Consider the following 21692-nt stretch of genomic DNA (forward strand, 5'->3'; position numbering starts at 1 on the left):
ATAGATCGAAAGATGAATATTTTATGGAAAGTCTAATTTTGGCGAGAAAATAAAAAAGCCCCGCGTTACGACGCGATTTGGCGGGAAAATGCCCACTTACAAAGTGTTAAGAGGCCAACACAGATACTCTAAATGGATGAATGGATAAAGGGGTGTTTTAAAGTATAGGTTTTATTCTTGTTTACATATGGCAAGGCCAACTGGTCAGGAGTCGGCACCCTTCAAAAAAGGGGTCTACTCACAGATTCCAAGGGAAGGCAGCATGCCACACCACAGGGCCACACCGGGAAGCAGCAGAGTGGTCAGGAGGCAGAGGGGCTGAGGGGGTGGTGTGGGCAAGGACCTTTCCTGTGTTTCCCACAAAGGAACAGGCACGACAGGGTAAGAAGGCCTAGGATTGGCCAGTGGGAATACTTGCAGTCCACTCTCAGCATAATGGGTGGCCCTTGGTTGTCAGGTACCTGGTCCAGGGCCGATCAGGGCAGGTGAAAAGTGGCCTGGAGGGTGGGAGCCCCAGCGAGGAGGCAGTTGGGGGTGCAGGCTCTGGATTGATTGGTTTGCATTTGGAAGGTATACACCCAGGTGAGCTGTTTACTGTCTACCAGGGGTACCAGGAACAGGAACCCCGTCCGCACCTGGAAGCTTGGAGAACTCCCAGAGAACCTGGGCTTCTGCTGCAGAAAAGGGCACTGACCTGGAACCAGAGAGTGGTACAGCCTGGTCCCAGGGGAAGGTGGGCTCCTTGCTCAGAAGGCATCTCTCTGAAGGCCTGCGAGGGAGCGGGAAGGACTCGGCCACAAGCAGACGCACTCCCTCCGTGGCGTGGGTTGTCGTCAGAGCTGTCGGATGCAGACCACAGAATCCACTCAAGCTGGTTTGAACAGAAAGGCATTTATTAAGGGTTAAAGACAGATCACAGAACCATCAGGGGGACTAAAGAAGCTCAGTGGAATGAGCCTCCAGGGAAGACTCCCGAAGCTGCAAAACAGGACTGTGCTGTGTATGATCTAAAAGCTTCAGAAGCAGGAAGCGGCCAGCCAGCCAGCCCCAAGCAGCCGCTTCCTAACTCAGGAAGCCAGCAGCAGCCACCAGTCCACACAGCCCTGCCACAATCCCGGGCTCGTTCCTCTCCCTGTCTAATTCCACGCCACACGGAAGCCCTTCCAGCTGGTAGAAAGTAACTCACACGTCGTACTCTATGGGGCCCGGAGTCCGGAAAATGCCATCGCTGGGTCCGGCCTCCAGGTGTGTATATGAAGCCACGCGCTCACAACACATGGTTTGCTGCCTGGGATGGGTTCTTCAAGGACCAGACATGTCAGCTTTTTGAAAAATGTGAAAATTAGTGGACAAAACTCTGTCCCTAAATCTCGGAGGTTATGGCTTTACTCCCCACGACCCACTTTCCCCACTTTCCAGACGCCCAGGGCCCACCCTCCTGGAAGTTGAAAGGTGACTGTTGTCTACCCACTGGTGGTAAACACCCCTGGCCTCTCACAACACAGAAGCGAACATCTGCACAAACTGCAGCCAGAGCCAGGAAGGCTGCAGCTGCTTCTCTGCAACCTGGTCACGTGTCCCAGCTGGAGGCGCCATTACCGTCTGCTGGGCCAGCTCAGCGGGCATGGCAATAGGCCTGGGCGTCCTCTGTCCCAAAATGCATCCACAAGCCCTTGTTACCTATGACACAGAGGTGAGGAGGACCTCGTTGGCATTCTTGGGACCAAATCCTGACACTGCCATGATGTATTGCTATGTGTGATTTTGTGAAAGTCATCTAACTTCTTGACATAGCATATTTCTCTTCTATAAAACAGGCTTGGCACCAACTACTCCATACAGCTGTTGAGACAAGCAGCTGAGATAATGTGGAGAGAAACACTGTGCGAACAGAAAAACGATTGGCCTGAGCTAACAAGTAGGTACATCTCATGAGCCACCCCCCGTGAGTTTATTAAAACTGTTGAGAAGGATTCTGAGGCCGTATCGGGGTTCATTGGGAAACAGTGCGATTGTTAGGTAGAAATGTCTGTTGTGATTACCTGAGATTGTTGGCCTTGGGAGGACACTGGTGGGAGGGCGTCACAGATGTCACATACTTGACATTACCAAGCTAGCTCAGTGGGTGTTGTAATTATCACCGTAATGGCAGAAGTCTTCTGGGGCGGCCTGTCAACAAAGCAGCAGAAAATCAGCTGACACAGAACGGGGCTTGAAGAAACAAGTGATTTATTTTGTTGGAGTAGGAGCTGACGTCCCAAATCGCAAATTCCAGGCAGGGCCCGTGGGCTAGGAGCAGAGCTCAGCACTTAGCTCCCTCCCTGAGTCCCCGGGAAGCTCCTTCTTACCTGCTCATCTGTTGGGTCCCCTTCCAGGCCCTCTCCACGGCCCGGACACAGGCTCCCAGAGCAGTGGCACCCCCGCCCGTGGATACGGGGGCCCAGATAGCCCAAGGGCGCCATCTGTGTACCCATGCTCTCTGCGCGTTCACACTTGGTCTGTATGTGACCCAGCGTCTCATTGCGAGCAACAGAAAACACGCAAGTCTGGATTCTCAGCTTGATGCTGGAAAGAGGGATCTGCCTCTCAAAGCCTGGAAGAGGGTTTGGATGCTCGGTGCTTCTCTTGGGCCAAGGTGGTTAAGAAGCACATGCATGTTTTCCGCTTCCTGTCCCCGTTAGCTCCAAGGCCCTGGGAGATGATGGGGACACAAGATGGAACGATCCTAGATCCCTAAACCACCATGTCACCACATCATGCTGACCTGAAAACCTGTCCTGGGCCATCAAGTGGACCAGAAAAAAAAAAAAGTTAAAAAAAAACACAACTTTCCTTGTGTTAGGCCACTGACATTGTGGAGTTTTTCTCTTAGGGCAACTTGTACAGCCATCCCCACCTTACCCACGGTTTTGCTTTCTGCAGTCTGTTACCCCTGGTCAACGGCAGTCCAAAAATACTAAATGGAAAATTCCAGAAGTAAACAATTCGTGAGTTTTAAATCACGTACCATTCTGAGTACTTCCCTTCATCTCCTCACAGAGGCATTTTATCATCTTACAGCATCACAAGAAGAAAGGTGAGAACAAGACATTCTGACAGACCATTTTCACATAACTTTTATTACAGTATATTGTTGTAATTGTTCTATTTTATTGTTACCTATTGTTGTTAATCTTGTGCCTAATTTATAAATTAAACTTTATAATAAGCATGTATATATATATATATATATATATATATATATATATATATATATATATATATGAAAAAACGCAGTACATACAGAGTTTAGTACTATCTGTGGTTTCAGGCATCCACTGGGGATCTTGGAATGTGTCCCCCACAGATAAGGGGGGACCAATGTATCATTCTAACTTTCACAGTGGCTAAAAAGAATGTAAAATTTCTACTCCCCTGCCTCAACATGTATCTTAAATCCATCAGGTCATCCTCTATCCTACCCTCCAGACTTGCTGTCTTCAGTCTCCCCAGCCTCTGTCAGAACCCTGCTTGTCACCTTGCATTCCTCCTCCTGCTTCACTCCTAACACTCAACCAGAGACCAAATCCCCTAGATGCTCGCCTGTCAGTCCTCTCCCCGGCTTTCCCACCTCTACTGCCTTGGCGTGTTCTTGACTCGCATCTCTTTTCTGCCCTGACTGCTGGGTCAGCCTCCTAATTGGTTCCTGCAGCACTCTGCCTCAGCTCCGTCTGTGCGTCTGCCCATCAGTCATCCATCCATTCAACTATCTATCATCCATCCACCATCCATCCATTGTTCCATCCATTACCATCCATCCATCATCCATCGTCCATCATCCATCCATCCATCGTCCATCATCCATCCATCCATCCACCCATCCATCCATCCATCCATTGTCCATCATCCATCCGTCCAACCATTACCATCCATCCATCCATTCATCCATCCATCCATCATCCATCCATCATCCATCCATCCATCCACCATCACCATCCATCCATCCATCCATCCATCCAATTCATCACCATCCATTTATCCATCCATCCATCCATCGTCCATCATCCATCCATCCATCCATTACCATCCATCCATCCATCATCCATCACCATCCATCCATCCATCCATCCATCCATCCATCCATCACCATCCATTTATCCATCCATCCATCCATCCATCCATCCATCCATCCATCCATCATCCATCCGTCCAACCATTACCATCCATCCATCCATCCATCCATCCATCATCCATCCATCATCCATCCATCATCCATCCATCATCCATCCATCCATCCATCATCCATCCATCCACAGACCCATCCATCCACCATCACCATCCATCCATCCATCCATCCATCCATCCATCCATCCATCATCCATCACCATCCATCCATCCATCCAATTCATCACCATCCATTTATCCATCCATCCATCTATCCAATCCCTCATCCAGCCAGTCATCTCTCCATTCATTTTGCATTTATTAAAGGCATTATCATGTGACAGACACTGTAAATACTGTAATAACAGATGATCAGGAAGACCAACATTAATAAAATAGCCCCACTAATAAATATGGTGTAATTATGGGTGGTATGAAAGAAAATGACATGTTGTTATGAGAGCATCATAATGGGACCTTAAACTGTCAAGGGTCAGGGGAGCCTTTCCCGAGGAGCTGACCTTTGAGCTGAGGTCTAAAGGAGGGGAGAGGTAAACTGGCAAAGGGGAGTGGTACTAAGATCTTCCAGGCAGAGGAAAGATTGAGGCAGAGAGGAGCAGGACACATCTGGGAAGCAAAATGTGCGAAGTGGGACAGGGACCAGTTTTACTGTGCGCCCAGGACCTCTGAGACCTGGCACAACAGGTGTTTCAATGGTTTGTGAATGATCGATGAGTGAGGAAGCGAAGGGAAGGGTGATGGGGGCAGACGGACAAGGCATGAAGGTGTGATTCATAGCACGACCTGCAGCTGAGAAAGAGCTGCAGCCTCCAGGCGCTCCTACCCCAGGTTTGCCCCTCACCCCGTACTCCAGGCCCCAGGAGCTTACACCTGTCCCGGCACTTGGCACGCTGCGTGGAAGTGACCGGCTGTTGTCTTCCTCCTCCCCCGTGTGGTCCCCAGGAACAGTCTTGTTTACCAATACAGCCCAGCACCCCGCCCACTAGGAAGCACTGCGTGTAAATATTTAATGCGTTGGTTGGCACAGAGCCACACGAGCATCAGAGTCAGTGGGCAGGAGAAGGTGGAGTTGGGAATGAGAAAACTGCGGCGTCAGTTGGCACGAAAGAGGCCGAGGGCCAAGTGGAGCACAAACATGCCGGCGGCATGTGAGGAGAGGCCGGTCTGGAGACAAGCCCAGACCCAGCAGAGGTGCGCAGGACGCAGGTGCAGGAGACTCCCGGGGAAGGCATCCTCTGGCTGCCACGAAGGTTCTGCCTTACACCTGCTGGGCGCGCCATGGCCTTCCAGTGGAAGCCCCACACCTGACACTTGATGGCTCCTCTACTGCCCTGTGTCTCTGTGTGCGTGTGTCTGTGTGTCAGCTGCGCTGAGCTCCCCTGGGACACATGCACCCCTGGCAGGGCGCTCCTTCCTCTATCAGCCTCTGCCTCCTGCCAGTGCCCTGCCCAGGGCGTTGGCCCAGTGCCCGCTGAGTAGCATCCACCACGTGTGTTGGCAGCAAAAGAGAGAGGGCTGTGGACCTGGCAGGCAAAGGAGCTGGTGGGGAGGCCCCTAAACAAACAATCTTTGCCAGGAAATCGAGCCACACAAGGCCCCATGGATGTGAGGCTGTTGTCTGCCTGCTTCCTGTTTGTGTGCTGGAAACCAGACTTCCTACAGCGTCTGCTGGAGGCCTCTCGCTCTGACTTGCCATCTTTCAAAATGATCGTCTTCACTATTTCATCCTGCCCTCTCGGCCCCGACATCTGCAACAGCAATACTGCCACTTTGTGCATTTACTCGTTAAACACTTCCCGAGTCCCCACAGTGTGCTGGACACGGAGTCCCCAGGCCTGCGATTCTGGAGAATCTGGTGGGAAAGACAGCCAAATAATGTACAGTCCAGATGCTGAGAGAAACAAGTATCCAGGGGACGCTAGAGACATCAAACCACACTCACGTAGGGTTTGCTCTGCCATGTTTTCCTGACTCCATTTCCTCCCGTGTAAGAGTGACTAACGAATAAAAGTTGGAGGAACTGGGTCAGAGATGCCAGTGTTTCTCAAACAGCCAGCCAGCCACCGGGGAGCAAACACCAGGCCTGCAGCTGTCAGACTTCCGGGGACTAAGCCTGGGGCTCTGCTTGGGGCCTGAGTGACCCAAGGACCTCCATCCACGGGACTTGTCACTGTGCTAGCGACCAGCTGTCGGGTTTGCCCAGGATGGGCTCAGTATTCGCACTGTCCCCGGACACCCTTCAATCCTGGGTCAGTCACCTCCCAGTCTGCGTCCTTTGCTGCACGTGCTGGTCTGCACACGTGCCAGGGTGGCTGGCCTGGATCGGGGCTAATGGAGGGAGAGGTGTTAACTGCTGCCCAGAAGCCTGTGGGTGTGAGCAGCTGCCTCCCTGCCCTGGCGCACCGCCAGCCCAGCGCCCTGGATCCAGGCCACTCAAACCTGCTGCCTGCTGACGCAGCCACACCTCACCTGCCCAATCCGGCAGGGCAGCTTCGAGCTCTGTGAGGTGCGGAGACCCTGCTCTCCTCTGCAGCTGGCGCACAGCTGCGTGGAGTGTGGACGCGCGAGGCGTGGTCTCGGTCTCCATCCAGTGAGGCTGGCTAAGCCCCTGACCCAGGCCACGTGCCCCCTGCTCAGGGGTCCCCGACGGCCACGTGGACACAGGACCTGCAGAGCCCTGTGCCCTGCCCCCTCTCCTTTCCCACCCCACGTGGGCTCTCCAGTGGCTGCATCGGCCAGCACTCTGTCCCCTCCACTTGCGCCGTTCCTGCCAGCCTTCCGGGGCCCATGCTGGGCCTTCCACCTCCTGGGCTCATCTCCCGTGTGCTGGCCACCCCGTCGCCCGTGGTCTGGCCGGGCAGCCGCCTAGAGAGGAACCTGGCTTTTAGCCAGTGCCTCCCCTGGGAAATCTGTATGTCCACTTTTCTGAACCTCTGGGCTGGCACCTCCTGTGGGTTCTATCCCCACCCACGTCCAGCTGTACCCACACTTTTGGGGGATATTTCTGGAGGTGCAAGCAATATTTTGAAAACTACTGCGTTCTGGTATTGCTGAGCCCCAGACTTAATGACTGAGGGCTCCCCTGCATTGTGCGCTCCCCAGCTTTAGGTGCCATTAAAGCAGCGTGCGACTTCTGGAGGCGAGACAAGGTCAGTCACTGTTGTTTTACTTTGCATTTCTTTGCTTACTAGCTAGATTGACCGTCTTTACTGCTTTGCTTGTCAATTAGCTCATTGTCTGTATGGGTCCTTACCCATTTATCTATTGCAAAAGACCATCTAATTTTGGCCGTGACTGGATCAGGTCACTGATTAGATCACATTTATAACTACTGTTTACTGAGCACTTATGTTTGTACCAGACACTGTGCTAAGCATTCTGCATAAACTGGTTTTCATTTAATCAACCTAATGAAGAAAATATTATTATCTCCACTTGAAGGCTAAGAAACAGAAGTACAGTGAACTTAAACAACTCGCCCCAAATCACTCATCTGGTAAGTGATTGACGCCCAGCACTGACTGCCCAGTTGTAACCACTGAGCCGCTCTGTCACAGGGTCTCTTGTGACTTGAATGAACCCTTAGTGATTCATTCACTGGGCAAACATTTATTGAGGACCCGCAGTGGGGCATGCACATATCTGCCTGGTACTCAGGTGCTACCTGGAAGCTTGACACCCGAAGCAATCAACTGAAAAATTGTTAAAGATGATTTTAAAAGATCAGTTAAATGGTCAGGTATAAAATAGAAACATAGAATTAAATAGCATCATAATATATTATGACCAGTTTAAAGATGTAAGAAAACAAACTTTATCCACAGTATCAACAAAGCATAATATAACCAAGTGAATTATTAATGAGAAATATTATGATCATGTGTATTTCTTTTAATAGCTTACTAAATTATATAAAATTAAGGAAATAAAATACATTGAGAGGTTTGTTTGTTTTTAAGCTGAATAAATGGAAAAAAAAACCACCCAGATTTTGTGATGGCCCATCCAAATTCTGTGAAGATACACATATATCCCGACCTGTTCCCCCAAACTGTTTTAGGCATATGTAACCCCAATTAAAATCTTGGCAGGATGTTTTTTGGAAAGTAACCAAATTATGCTAAAGTTAACCTGGAGGCATAAACAGATCAGAATTTCAGTAAAATTCAAAAGGAGAAGAGCAATAGATGATGGAAAGACAAGCTCCAGGAGATACTAAAACTTATTGTAAAGCAGTATGATAAAAACATCATGGGTTTTCAACAAAACCAAACACGGCTGAAGCCGAATTACAGGATTAGTGAAAAAGCCCAGATCCAGACTCTATTATGTACAAAAAGTTAATATATGCTAAAGGAGGCCTCAAACAAAGCCATAAGGAAGAAGAGGATTGAAAATTTGTTAGGACAATTAGAGATTTGGAGGTGGACCAATTTATACCCTCATCTCATGCCAATATTTTTCAAAAAAAAATCAAACTTCAGAAAAACAATTTTCTGGTCTAATTAGAGAGGAGTCAAGCATGCAGACATAAATTTCTATTTAACATGGTAAGTGCTATTGCAGAAGGAGTAATAACACTGTGTGAAAGCACAAGAGAGGAGTCCTAGTTTTGCCTGCAGGAGTCAAGAAAGCCTTCAACAAGGAGCAGGCGTTTATACTGGGTTTTAAGGGATGCATAGGAGTTCGGTAGGTCAAGGTCATGAAAAGGGCTGGGGACGGAATGTAATGAATGTTAGGAGATGGGCAGAAGTATGTCCATGAGTTGAGGGAGCTGCTGGCCTGGTCACCTTCTTCAAGAGCAATACTCTCAACCATTTAAAGACACCATCAACATATGGTGGTTTAGACCAGTATCCTTAAAGTGGGGGGTCCCCGAAACCCTCTGAGGACATCTGCGAGGTCACATCTATTTTTATTATATAATACGAAGTCATTACTTGCCTTTTTCTCACAAGTACCAGTAGAGTTTTCCAGAGGCAACAGACTGAATGCAGAAACAAAAAGGAGAACCAGGCTCGCTTCTATTAAGCCAAACATTAAAGAGATGTGCAAAAATGGAACACGATGTCACTCTTCTTACTGACTTACATTCTGGAAAATACAGCTATCTTTTCATTTTAAATATGCTCTTTATGTTAACATGTGAAAGGTTTGTTAGTGCTATTTTTATGTACATTAATGCTTATTTTTCAGTGTCTCACTTTTCATTTCGAATACAGTAAATCCTGAGAAATATAACCCACAGACACAAAAGGTCTTTGGGGTCCTCAATAATTTGGGGACATAAGGGGTTCCCGAGACCAAAAAGTTTGAGAAGCTTTGGTTTACACTCTGATGAAAAGTCACTAGAAGAAGTCCAATAACGTGAGTCTTTGAGTAGTTTTTCTAAGGGTACTTCCTCCCCACTAATCAGATTCTGGTCTGGCCAGTCCCCACTTAGCTGAGGAGTAGGTGGGCCCTTGCAGACAATATTGAAAAAATAGGCTGGTAGGTAGACTGACTCGGCCACACGTTGTTTGCAAGCTACTGGCTTTAGACAGTAGCGCCTATACCCATAGCCCTTGAATCTGGGTCAATCTTCTGACCTTCTTTGATTCATGGAATAATATGCCAGAAGCTATGCATCCATTATGTGCCTGTGCTATAAATATATTGTTTATGTACACTGCCTATAAGAACTGTTATGTACACAAGTCAGTGAGAGGAGGGCGGGCCTCGCATGCTCCCTCCTCGTCCCTGCTGAATGCCAGCACTTCACACCACAGGCTGGCAGGGTGTCGCATGGCAGTCACTGGATGGATGAGTACAAATGCAGTATCTTCTGATCCTCGTAACAGCCCTTTGAGGTAGGCGTTTGTCCCCAGTTGACTTTCTTAAGACCACAAAGCTAGTGAGTGGCAGCGGTCTGTCTGAGTTCCGAATCACCACGCAATGCTGTAATCCCTCAGCCCAGACTGCGAAGGAAGGAACCAGTCAAGGCCATGTAAACCCGACTTCTGCAAATTCCTGCCAAATGTATGCGGGGACCCCACTGTGTTAGGTGCCATGATAAGCTGGGCAGGAATCGGAATAAAAGTAAGTTTTCGATACCATCCATAAGAGTGTGCTCAGCTGACAAAGATCTTTCCCATATATGATGTCATTACCCCCCCACCCAACCCCTGACAGGTCAGGTGTGACAGCCACTCCCGTCAGGCTTCCACCCGCAAGCTCAGCTACACTCCCCAGGGGACCTCCAGGCGCTAAATGCAGCTCTCAATTCTCAGTACTCATGGTACCTGAACCAGCAGCAGCTAGGACACAGGTGAGTGACCACGCCCTCCGACACGCCTTTCCAGACACCAGACTCTCTGGTTTCCTCTCACCCCTGTTTCCTCTCAGTCTCCTGGGTTAATGCTCACTCTTCTCCAGGAACTCGCAATGGCCGAGGTCCTGGGGCTTGGTCCTCGGGCTGCCCCGTGCTCACTGCCTGAGCAGCATCATGGGGGTAAGTGTCCTCTACGTGATGACAACTCCCAAACTTTGGTCTCCCCCACCTCTGCCCTGAACCCCAGCCACGTCCATCCAACGGCCTGCCTGACGTCCCCACAGATGTATAATGTCCAGTTCACTGAGTGCCAAAGCAGTGGCCGGCCTTTCCTCACGCCCCAGCTCAAACACCTGGGTGTGACCTTTGACTCCGCTCTCTCGCACCCTACATCCCATCTATCAGGAAACTGTAGGCGCCACCTTCAAAATATATGCAGAACTGGAGCACTTCTCACTGCCTCCAGTGCTGTCACCCTGCTCCCAGCCGCCATTATCTTCCACGTGGAGGACAGGTGTTTCTGTGCTTCACTTGTCTCTACTCTCGACACGGCAGCCATAGCCAGAATGAGCCTTTACAATCTAAGTCAGATCACGTTACTTTTTGCTTAAAACTGTGCACGTGGTCCTGACTTCAGTTCCATCCAAACCTCACCTTCTCGGTGGGGCCTACCTGACTGCCAGTGGCAGCCGCCCTCTGCCATCCTCTGCCCTGCTCTCCTTTCTCGCCTGTCTCTACCACTTACCATCTTCTAACTCACAACATAATTACTTATGTTTTTCATTTGTATCTCCCCCACTAGACTGAAAAATCTACAAAGATAGGGATCTTTGTTTTGTTCACGTATGTTTCCCAAACAAAGAAAATTGAGACCCAGGGGGTTGGGAATTGCTCAATGTCCCTGAGCCAAAAACATGTCTGAGGAGGGATGTGAACCCTGGCCGAAATCCTAAATTCCTTCCAAATAGTTCTACCCCCCAATGACAAAGAGAGCCATGAACAGCTGAAAGGACTCCAGGCTACAGAATTATTCCTAGCAGCACAGGCAGAATCCACCAAATTGTTATAATCCACCATTTCCTTCCCTTCTTACAACTCTGTAATGGCTTCCCATTTCCCGCTAAGTAAAGTCAACTGCTCTACTTGACTTTTCAGACCTGTAGTAATTGACCCTAAAACTATCTGTAGCCTCTGTTATAACCTGGTCTCCGTTAGCCCATTGTTTGTAGGTATGTTTTTTAATTTAAGTTTGAATGCCCTTTAAAGACCCATTTTCAATATTGTAGGCCCTGGGCGAGCACCTTGCATTTTACCACTCGCGCCCCTCCTGTTGCTTACTGGAGGCTCAACTGCACACGCGACGCCCTTCCCTTGCCTCTGAAGCATCTGTCTGTCAAACCCGCGCGCTGCCTCTTCCAGACCCTTCAGGAGAGCGGGGAAAATGCTTCCCATGCCGCCCAGCACGGCTCAGGGCACTCTTAGGGTCCAAATCCAGTGCCACCTCCTCTCTGAGCACTTCTTTCTGGCCTGTGTCTTCTCCGTAATTAACTGCTTCCTATCCCACAGGCCTCGTGCACAGTACCTGACCTTCACACGGTCAGGCCGACATCTCGCCCCTCCCAGTCAGACCCTCCAGACGCGGGTGAGGATAGTGAGATGCCCGCTGCCAGCGTAAAATTTAAAGGGGCACCAAAAAGCCCAGCAATCAAAATAGCATTTGAACGCTAATGTATTTTTTTTTAATACCAACGCGTATGCAAACAATTCATGATGCACAAAACATGAAATGTATAAATAAACACGGGATCGTCGGCACTCGGTTCGCGTCCTACCTGTCGGGCCATCGAACAGCTCCCTCGCTCGCGGTAATAGGAAGGCGTGACCCCCAACTTGATCCCGCACTTGTTGCTTGTGTTGCACGGGAGCGAGCCGCTTCCAGGACCCACTCTCAGCAGCCCTCGCCCGGCTCAGCGGGGAAATGCGGGACTCAGGTGTTTCCTCTGTATCTCCCCGTTACAGTGAAAACTCATAAAGGCAGGGGTCTGTGTTTGTGCTGTGGGGACCCGGTCCTGCGGGGCGCGTGTGCCCTGCGTGAGCGGCGCACGCGTGCACGCGCGCTTCTCGGCTTGCTCCTCTCTGCAGCCCCTGGCTCAGGACCCGGCAGCGCCCTGCCTTCGGGTGCGCACCCGGAATTCGGAATCTGCAAGTTCGGGGGCTCGGGGCTGCACGTGGGCGAGCTCACTCAGGATTCCTCTTGCACAAATGGCAGGTGAAGCGCGACTCTTCCCGGAGCCTCAGTCCCGGACAGGTGCACACCAGGCCCTGTGTGGTGGCAGAGGGACCTGCACCTACCCCCCCAGCCTCTTCGACGGTCCACGAGACCCCTGAAACCGCGCTCCCTCAGCGATGACAGGGCGAGGCCGCTGCGGGAGGCCCCGGGCAGCGCGAAGGCGGGACAGCGCTGGCAGATGGGGCGGAGAAGGAGGGCGTCTCCCAGTACGCTCCGCCCCTCTGGGTATCTGGCCAATCGCCGCACGCTCCGAGCCCCGGCCCCGCCCCCGCCCCTCGCTCTGTGGGCCGCCGGGCCGGTAATAATTAGGCTGCGGGGGGCGGGGCGCCGCGTCAGCGCCGGGAGCCGGCCAATCCCGAGCTCTTTCCGCACCGCGTCACAGGCCGAGCAACCACACAGAAAAGTTTACTAAACAGCGGACGAGGGGCTGGCGGCGGCGGCGGCGGGGCCGGAGCGACCGGGGTTCGGCGGCCTCACCTCTCCTCGTTCACCGGCGGCGACCGGAGGCGACCGGTGGCGGGCACTGCGTCCGGCGGAGAGGGCCGCCGCCAGGTGAGGCGAGGTGAGCAGCAGCCCGGCGGCGCTGGCCTCCCCCGCCCTTCCCCCTCCGCGAGGCGCGGCCCGGCCCTCCCGCGGCGACCGGAAGCAGACGGGAGGGCGGCAGGTGGCGGCGGGGCCCGGCGTCCACTGAGGGCCGAGACCGAGGGCTTCGCGGGGCGGGGGCTCCACGCGCGGCGCTCGCGTTCCCGGGCGGGCTTCCCGGGGCGGTGGGCAGGGCAGGGCGCCGGACGGGAACTCCCGCGGCCGCGTTCCGGGCAGTTGGCGGGCGGGGGTCCCGGCGCGTCCCTGTCACCGCACAGTGGCGCCCCCGCTCCCCGTCAGGTCCTTCCGGGACGTCTGCCACCGGCCGGTCTCCGCTCCTGGTGGTGGGCCCGGGGTTTCTGAACTTTCTCCCTCCCCTTTGACACAGCGCTCGCCCGTTTGCGTCCGGCCGCGTAAACAAGCGCGGAAGGTTGTCGTGTTTGCGGCGATACTGACTGTATTTCGAACTGTTGTGGGAAAGCAGCGCGGCTAAAACGCCGTCATGGTTTGTTTCACAACCAGAAAGCTGTCAGCCAGCGGGAACCTGTGAAGGTCTTGGGTGATCTGCGGACCGTTTCTGTTTGAAGGTGGTTGGCAGTGAACACGGGGCCGTGTCTGATGGTTTCGATGTTCTGAGAAAAAAGGTTAAATTTTTCTCTTACATCAAATTCACAATTTGATTTTTTAATGGGAAATACATAAACTTTTTAAAACTTTCTAATGTTTGTTGGCCTACAAACATATTAGTTTTAGGTGTACAACATAGTGATTCTGCTTTTGTATACCTCACCGTGTGATCACTAAAAACACCATCAACTTTTAACGTTCAGTTGTGTAATAATTATGTTAACCAATTTTAGGACATTTGCCAATTTACTCCTACTCCAGGGCTTCAGGGGAAAATGCTTTTTTTTCTGCAAAATATGCACATTACCAAGCAGGTTGTCTTTTAACGCTTTCTTTCAAGCAATACTGTCTAATGCTGGTGGACTTAAATTAAACATTAACAGTATTTTAAAAGGCTGATAGCTCTAGGAGTACAGTGGATGCTATTCTTTAATAAAATGTATAAATTAAAAATAAAATAAAAATATTTAAGGGAGGCAGGGATCACAAAGGTACAGGAGGAAAATTTTGGGGTTAAAGGGCTGTAATCTTGATTGTACAGATAACTTCCTGTGCATATATGTATGTCATAACTGGCCATATTTTACACTTTATGTGCACGGTTTACTGTATGTGGTAGACCTCAATAAAGCCAAAAAAGGTATTCAAAAGCATATGTGGTACCACAAAAGAATACGTAGCACAATACAGTGTAAAGACATAAAACATAATAAAAATCCATGATTTCTCCTCCCAAACCAGGAACTGGCTCATTACCCAAACTGCGTCTGTTGATGTGTTTCTTATCTGTCCTACAGCCCTGCCTCTCCTTACCCAGGTAATCATTCTAGTCTAGTAGATTTTGTATAGCATTCCCTTGTCTTTTTACAAAATAGCTTCATCACGTGTATTTGTAAGTTTTTTAGTTTGCTGTTCTTTTGAGCTTTATAAAAATATTATGTGACTAGTTCATTCACGTCATTGCTGTGTCCTATTGTGTTAATCTTCCATAACTCGTGAGTGTTTAGATTATGTTTTTTATTGTTTTGCTGTCAACAACAGTGCTCTATGAACATTTCTTTCATGGCTCCTGGTGCACAACTGCAAAACCTTCTCTAGAGTAAATAGTGTAGCTTGCATTAGAAAAAATTTAGGTAGTCAGGAGTAAAATACAGTGCAATGCTAGAAATCAAATGGATGAAAAACTTGAGGATTTTCTCTTGTGTTTTAATGAGCGCTTCATAGCCATAATAATTGGTTCTTAGTTTTTTCATATTTGCATGAGAAACCAAGATTCCTGTTACTCTGTATGTGATGAATCCTTTCCTTTGAAATCACCTTGTGAGAAGTCTGGGACTGTTTGCTATCTCCTTGTAAGAGTAAACATAGTAGGAAAAACACTTGATTGTATGTGACACAAATCGCTCTTTCTGTGTTCTCGTCTCCCGCACCTTGTGAAATCTCTGGCAAATTACAGGCGCACCTCAGCGATGTTGCGTCCCTGTTCCGGACGATCATAATAAAGCAGGTATCCTAATAAAGCCAGTCGTAACCTTTGTGCTGGTGGAGGGTCTTGCCTTCAGTTTGTAAAAATAATGACGATGATGATGATGCAACACCTGTGACGCGCACTGAAGGGCGTGAGGAAGACGAGGTGTGCCTGTCCTTACCCCTTTTCCTGTGCCTCTGCGTACCCATCGTGTACAAGGAACCTGTCCTAGGTTTATCCTTCCAGTTTTGCAGACCTTAGGTAAGGGAAGCACCTAGCAAATGGCAGGGGTCAGGTGTGTCCTTCGGAAGATTTTTTGGAGAAAGATGGGTGATGGGTATTTATCAGCATATGTTAACCACGCATTTAAGTACTTTTCACTTCCGCAGCCTCAGGTTTGGGAGTGCCCAAGGTGTGCTTCCAAGGCCTCTGTTTTCTTTATCCTGCTAGCAGCAGTGCTGTGACAAATGAGGGAGTAGTGTTCATTTCCTGTGACACAAGTTTAGGTATACCTTAAATAACCTGTTTTTATTTAAAGCCATGGGAGTAGAGATGGTTTGAATTTATTTTTAACAGTAAGTGTAGCTTGCAGACAAATACTCGGGATGCTTTGTTTTGGAAGGGCTGTTTTATCCTGCTTTCAAAAACCTCATTTTTGTATTTGATAATAATTACAATGTGTTTGAGGTTTTTCCCCCAAAAAAAACTTTCAGATAGAATAGGAAGTTACAAAGAACAAATTACTATTGTTAATATCTTGGCAGGTATACCCCCTGTCTTTCTGTTTGTGTGTATTTTTCATATCCTAAACAATTAAAAGGTCAGTTTTAAACAGTGAGTATTAGGCTGCCTCTACCTTCAAACCTTGTACCAAATGCCTTCTCGACAACTTTGCTGTCAGGGAGACCGTGATGGGGTGATGCAGCTTTCCTCCCCTGTTGTCTCCTGTGGCTCCTGTGGAGAACAGTCATTTAAATGTGTAAATGACATTACCTTACCCCCAGACTCAAAACCCTCCAGTGACTTTCTAATAGACAAAATGAAATTCAAACTTTTTACCATGGCACTTACACCCTAGACCAGCAATGCCTGTTGGAAATATAATGGGAGCCACCTAAGTAATTTCAAATTTTCTGATAGCCATGTTTGCAAAATAAAGAGAGCCCAGCCGAAATATATTTTATTTAACCCAAAATATGATTTCTATAAGTAATCAGTTTAAGAAATGTCTAACGGGGTGTTTTACATCCCTTTATTGAGACTGTTTGCAATCCAGTGTGTATTTCCCACTTCAAGCACATCTGGGCTGGCCTTGTTTCTAATGCCCAGTAGGGGAGGCACATGTGACTTGTGGCTCCCGAGTGGGTGGTGCCACTCTAGACTCCCAGCACCCAGCTCTGCTGGCCTCAGACGCACATCTCCTGCCGCTGCCCCTGCACACCAGCCTCCAGTTGGTCTTGCCAGGCTTAGTCCTTTAAAATTGTTCCTTCTGCCTGGAACACCCAGTGCTATTTCTGCTCAGGTGTCACTCTCAGCAGTGCCTTCAGACGGCCTTCCCTGACTACGGTGTTACCCGCTTCGCGGCATAGAACCCGTGGCCTGAAACGGTGTATTTGGTTATTGTCTGTATCCCTGCTCGACTGCCATCTACCTGAGGGCAGGCGTTTCCTATGTTTACCGCGAGCTCCCCTTATAGCAATGGGACTTTGAAAGGGCGGATTCCGTTTCATCTTAGGGAAGTACTATAATAACTAGTCACCTGGTGTGTGTACCGTGTGTTACTTTATCCTTTTCTCTAGTGTGGTGTGAGGATCCTCTGAAGAGCTAAATCTTTCTATGGATTTCTCATTTCTTTAGGATTCAGTCCTAAAATTGCTGAGTTAAAGCGCATGGACTTTTTTTTGTCTTTTCACAGATATAGCCAAATCTGGTCTTAGGAGTTTGACTCACATTATAACATAAAGTTGCCCAAACCATTATATAAAGTGTGACTAGACATATGACAGAATCCACATCTCCTCCATATCTTGACTGAGTGTTTTCTTTGCTGTCTTCCTCCCCCTTTCATAAGATTTCCTCCGTATTTCCTAGTTAATTGTGATGATGAATAGAGATCCCGTACTGGACATCGTCAGGTCTGTGTTCTGCTCATCTCGGTGGTGGTTTGTATTTGTGAACCCCGTTTGTAGCCTTTTATATATTTAGGAGACTGCACTTTCCCCCAGCTCCCCATTGGCCTATTTGCTTTCAGTGTTTTCTTTTTTTAAATATGAAAGAATTTTTACCTTTTAAGAAATTTAGGTTAGTGCTTTCTTTTTATACTTCCATATTTAATGGATCCTCTTACCCAGGTAATTGTTTCTTCTAGTTTCATTTTTCACATCTATCTCTTTCTGCTCATCTGGGATTTACTTTGACATAACATGTGAAGTGAAATAACTTGCCTTAATAAGTTAATCACTTATTTCAGCCTCATTAAAAAAAATCTTTTTCTTGTTGCCTTGAAATAAAGCTACCTTTACCATATCCTAAATGCATATATACTTGGTCCTTGTTAGCATTTAGTCAATACCAGTGATTGGATACCAGTACACATTGTTTTAGTAATTGGGAGTAATAACGTGTTTTTACTTTGTTATGCTAAGTCACCCCCTTCTTTCTCTCCCTCCCCCCCCCAATTTTTGGTTATTGCTGTTAGTTCTCAACTTTTTAGTTAATTCCTCAGGGTCTTCAGGTTGTTTTTGGTTTTGAATTTCTTAATTAAAACAATGTTGATCATGTTATTTCTACATTTAATGTTTTGTGTTATGTAATGAAAAAATTTAATGCGGTTGAGTTTTCCTTTCAGCATAGTTTTAGCTATGTTCCCCCAATTTTGAGGATGAATAAAGAATTTTCAGATTTTGACAAATGCTAGGAAGAAAGGAAATAGGGTGTGCCGATGGGGGGCTCAGAGAATATCTCTGTGAGGGTGTGACATTGAAGCTTCATGGAAGTACTGCATGTGTTTGGGGAGTTTCTTTAGCTTCCCAACCTTTCAGACATTTAAAAAAAGTAATAACACACTGAATTACTTTTGTAAAAATTGCCTTGCAAACAGTTTCGAGCCTCTTGCCCGTCTTCCAACTGGATTACTGCCCCAAAGCTTGTCCTGTATAGAAAATTTGGAACTGTGATTCTGCGACGTGAGATTGCGAAAGAGCCAGGGTAAGTTTCCCTCGGACAGAAGCTGCTAGTACAAAGGGGACAAGAAGTGCTTGTCTTGATTTAGGATTTGACGACTCCGAATGACTGCAGTTCACCGAGTGGGGAGAGTAGGACAAGCTTCATGGCAAGACTTATTTGGGAGACTTTCATTATCTCCAAGTGGTCGGGCTGTTTCCACTCCTCTGCCTCCCAGTCCTGTTCAGATTCTGTCCAAATCCATCTCCTACAAATGACTTAGATGATTTTGCCCCTTGGTACTTTTCTTCCTTATTTCTACTATGTTTTCAGTTTTTTCCCACCCAAGACTTTTCCAGGTGCTCTCCCCATTTGCTTATTTGTGATTCCCTCGAAGAATCTTTCCTTGATGCTGACAAAAGAGGTTAAGCCCCTCTGTTGGCTATATTTACTCATTTCATATTGGACATTTCTTTTGTAAACACTTGTAACAACTGCAATTCAGTTAGTGTGTGTGATTTGTTTTAGTGTCTATTTCTTCTTCTAGAGCTGTGCTTTCCAACCTGGTAGGTACCAGCCACTTGTGGTTATTTAAATGAATTGAAATTAAATAATATTAAAAATTCAGTTCCTCAGTCTTGTTAATCACAGTTCAGCTACATGTGGCTAGTGGCTATTCTGTTGGACAGCAGAGATACAGAGTCTTTTGCAATGATGGAAATTTATCCTAATTTGTAAATCATGTGGCTAATAGCTACGGTATTTTATTTAAATTTAAGTAGCCACATCTGGCTGTTGAAATATGACAAGTGTGAATTGAGATATGAGATACTGATTACATATTGAAGTAATGCTATTTTACATGTGTGTTAAATAAAATATTAACGATGTAACGGTTTGATGTTTTAATGTGGCTACTGAAAAATGAACATTGCATGTGGCTCCTATTATATTTCTGTTGGGCAACACTGTTCTGATGCCAGACCATAACTTCCTACAATGGCAGGGACAGTTCACTTGGCACCACAAGCGTATAGTAGGTGTTCAGAAGGTTTGACGAATGAATAAGCTTTTCTGTTATGCTTTGGATGTTACTGTATAATCACCAGAAAGTGTTACCGATTCAGCTTTTGCTTTCCAAAATTGTTTGTGACTATAATTTTTTTTTTTAAATGTCTATGAGTGTTGAGAAAAACAGCTTTTCTTTTGCTAGCTATATAAAAAAATTAACCTCATTAAACGATGTGGACATTCATCTTTTTATCTTTTCTTTTTTTCCGGTTCAGGCTGCTAAGGAGAGAGGGAACTTAGAGTCTGCCAGTCTGTTTCCTGTCATTTTTCTGTCTAGCAGTTTACTCTGGTAGGATGTTTGGCACGTGAAAATTTATGACTGTTAAATCTTAATAGTTGAGGATTATGAATGCTTTTCTCCTTCACATGTACTTTGGCCTCAGTACTGTGCTCCGTGCTCCTTTTTAATTTATTGTTGACCCTTTAGACTCCAAAGCAATTTGCTGTCTTACAGAAAAATATCTCAGGTGTTTTGCTGTCTCATCCATTTGTGTCCTTCATGTTTCCGTTGTGTTTAGTATTTCACTGAAGGGACCATTACCATCCTCCCTCTTCCCCCCACACTCACCTTGTATTTTGTTTTCCCTTAATGAGTTAGAAGATACACATCAGGAATTGCAAACTCAGATTCATTCCTCACTTTTGTAAGGCAGGGTGTATTTGTAGGGAAATCCTTCTGAAAACTGTGTTCTCCACTCGATGGTGGTTTTCAGACTTTATCGTCAGTGATCCCGGTCGAGCTTTGCCAGTGTCAGGTTGTCCTTAGCCAGCTGCCGTTGGAACCACCTACAGTGCCCGGGCTGGTGCCAGGGATTAACTTCTGCTGCAGGAAGCACAGTTTGAGCTATTCTCAGTCCCTTCAAATTCTGAGGATGTTTTCACCCTGCTCCCTACGGACCAAAAGTTGTTCCTAATAGTCCAGTATTGATTATTTATATAGGGTCTTTTTAATCAAAAGTGAAATGAGACCAGGTTGTTCAACAGCTTGTTCTTCTCTAAATTGTTTTCAGTGGAGAGGTGTGGGAAACCTCCGAGTTCCCACAAAGAACGTACAATGCGTCCTTTGAACACTTGATGTTCAGCGAGTGGTATTGTCACATGCAGTCAGGGAGCCTTGGAGCTTTGCAGGCTCTGTGTCCTATGAAGCAATATTGTTGTCAGATAATCTAGGTCATGGTATTGCTTTCCTTTTATTTGTTTTTGCTGTTTTCTTCTGCTGTTGATTTAGAAGTAGAATAAAACACTCTTAATTTTAACCTGTGAGCCACCTTCAATGATAGTTAACACCTTGAAAGTTCTTTCAGGTAGGTCCTGGAGACCTTTGAGCAACTAGGAATGCTAACTCCCATCTCCTGTCTTTTGAGTATAGATTGAGAGTGGTCTTGGTAATGCGTGTCTGTTTTGTACAAATAATTAACTTGGAAGTGAAAAACTGTCAGAGCAAAGGTTTATTTGGCTCCTATAACTATCTACTAATATTCTACTTGCCAAATTTTAAGATTTAAATATTTGCCATCTTTTTCTATAATCCTATAAAATTCTGGGCATCTAAAACCTGTTTTTTAAAGTTTCATGCTGTAACTCAAATGATGTATTCTTTCTGTTGTTTGCTCTTATACCTCTTCTGCTTTACAGTGTTCTTTTGCAAGAGTGTTCACACAGTGGGAAGAAAACCTGAACTTGACTCCTGAAGTGCTGGGCATTCAAAGCAGTGAATCCTTGCAAAGGATCTTGGGACTAGACCTCTGTGAATTGGCTCTTTCAATTTGTCCACTTAAAAGGCATAATGGATTATGCAGCTGTTTGGGCTTCTGCAGGGTATTGCTCCATATTCATGTCTAGTTGCAATTATGTGAATTTTCACTTTCTTACAAAGACTTCTCTTTGTATTCAAAACAAGCTTGTTGGCTTTGTGTTCTAATATGTGAGTTTTCTTTGAGGAAAAATACTTGCAAGATTTTGAACTTTGAAATCTGTAAATTTAAAATTCTTTATATAAACTTATTGAAAGATATTTT

At 47.2% G+C, this 21692-nt stretch overlaps 1 protein-coding gene and 2 long non-coding RNA genes across 11 annotated transcripts in view; 2 read left to right on the forward strand and 1 right to left on the reverse strand.

Annotated features, from left to right (window-relative positions):
• Positions 1 to 153: 153 nt before the first annotated feature.
• On the reverse strand, positions 154 to 13038 carry LOC109453624 (uncharacterized). 2 transcript variants are annotated; one of them, XR_012491437.1, is made up of 4 exons: positions 12307 to 13038; positions 2043 to 2169; positions 1187 to 1322; positions 154 to 871 (listed from the first exon to the last, which is right to left on the reverse strand). It is a non-coding gene; the product is annotated as an uncharacterized LOC109453624 (long non-coding RNA). The 2 variants fall into 2 exon arrangements; XR_012491436.1 differs by having other exon boundaries at positions 1187 to 1680.
• Positions 869 to 7815, forward strand: LOC141568313 (uncharacterized). Of its 3 annotated transcripts, none has more exons than XR_012491438.1 (3): positions 869 to 1245; positions 1818 to 3076; positions 7267 to 7815. It is a non-coding gene; the product is annotated as an uncharacterized LOC141568313 (long non-coding RNA). The 3 variants fall into 3 exon arrangements; XR_012491439.1 differs by lacking the exon at positions 7267 to 7815 and adding an exon at positions 5741 to 6189; XR_012491440.1 differs by lacking the exon at positions 7267 to 7815 and having other exon boundaries at positions 1818 to 1918; positions 2376 to 3184.
• A 124-nt stretch (positions 13039 to 13162) lies between the features above and the next one.
• Positions 13163 to 21692, forward strand: part of ZFAND6 (zinc finger AN1-type containing 6) — a 52284-nt gene continuing 43754 nt past the window's right edge. Inside the window, exons 1-4 of one of the 6 annotated variants that reach the window (XM_074318279.1) lie at positions 13193 to 13326; positions 13869 to 13990; positions 14715 to 14790; positions 18542 to 18648. Coding sequence is in view for 1 of the 6 variants with exons in the window: in XM_074318278.1 (XP_074174379.1) it covers positions 20948 to 20978 (31 nt within the window). In the remaining 5 variants the exon portion in view is untranslated. Of the gene's footprint in view, positions 13327 to 13868; positions 13991 to 14714; positions 14791 to 18541; positions 18649 to 20922; positions 20979 to 21692 lie in introns of those variants that run through there. The other 5 variants (XM_074318280.1, XM_019743460.2, XM_019743459.2 and 2 more) reach the window with 5 other exon arrangements.

Source organism: Rhinolophus sinicus, linkage group LG13 (assembly GCF_036562045.2).
Source record: "Rhinolophus sinicus isolate RSC01 linkage group LG13, ASM3656204v1, whole genome shotgun sequence".
Taxonomy (NCBI): domain Eukaryota; kingdom Metazoa; phylum Chordata; class Mammalia; order Chiroptera; family Rhinolophidae; genus Rhinolophus; species Rhinolophus sinicus.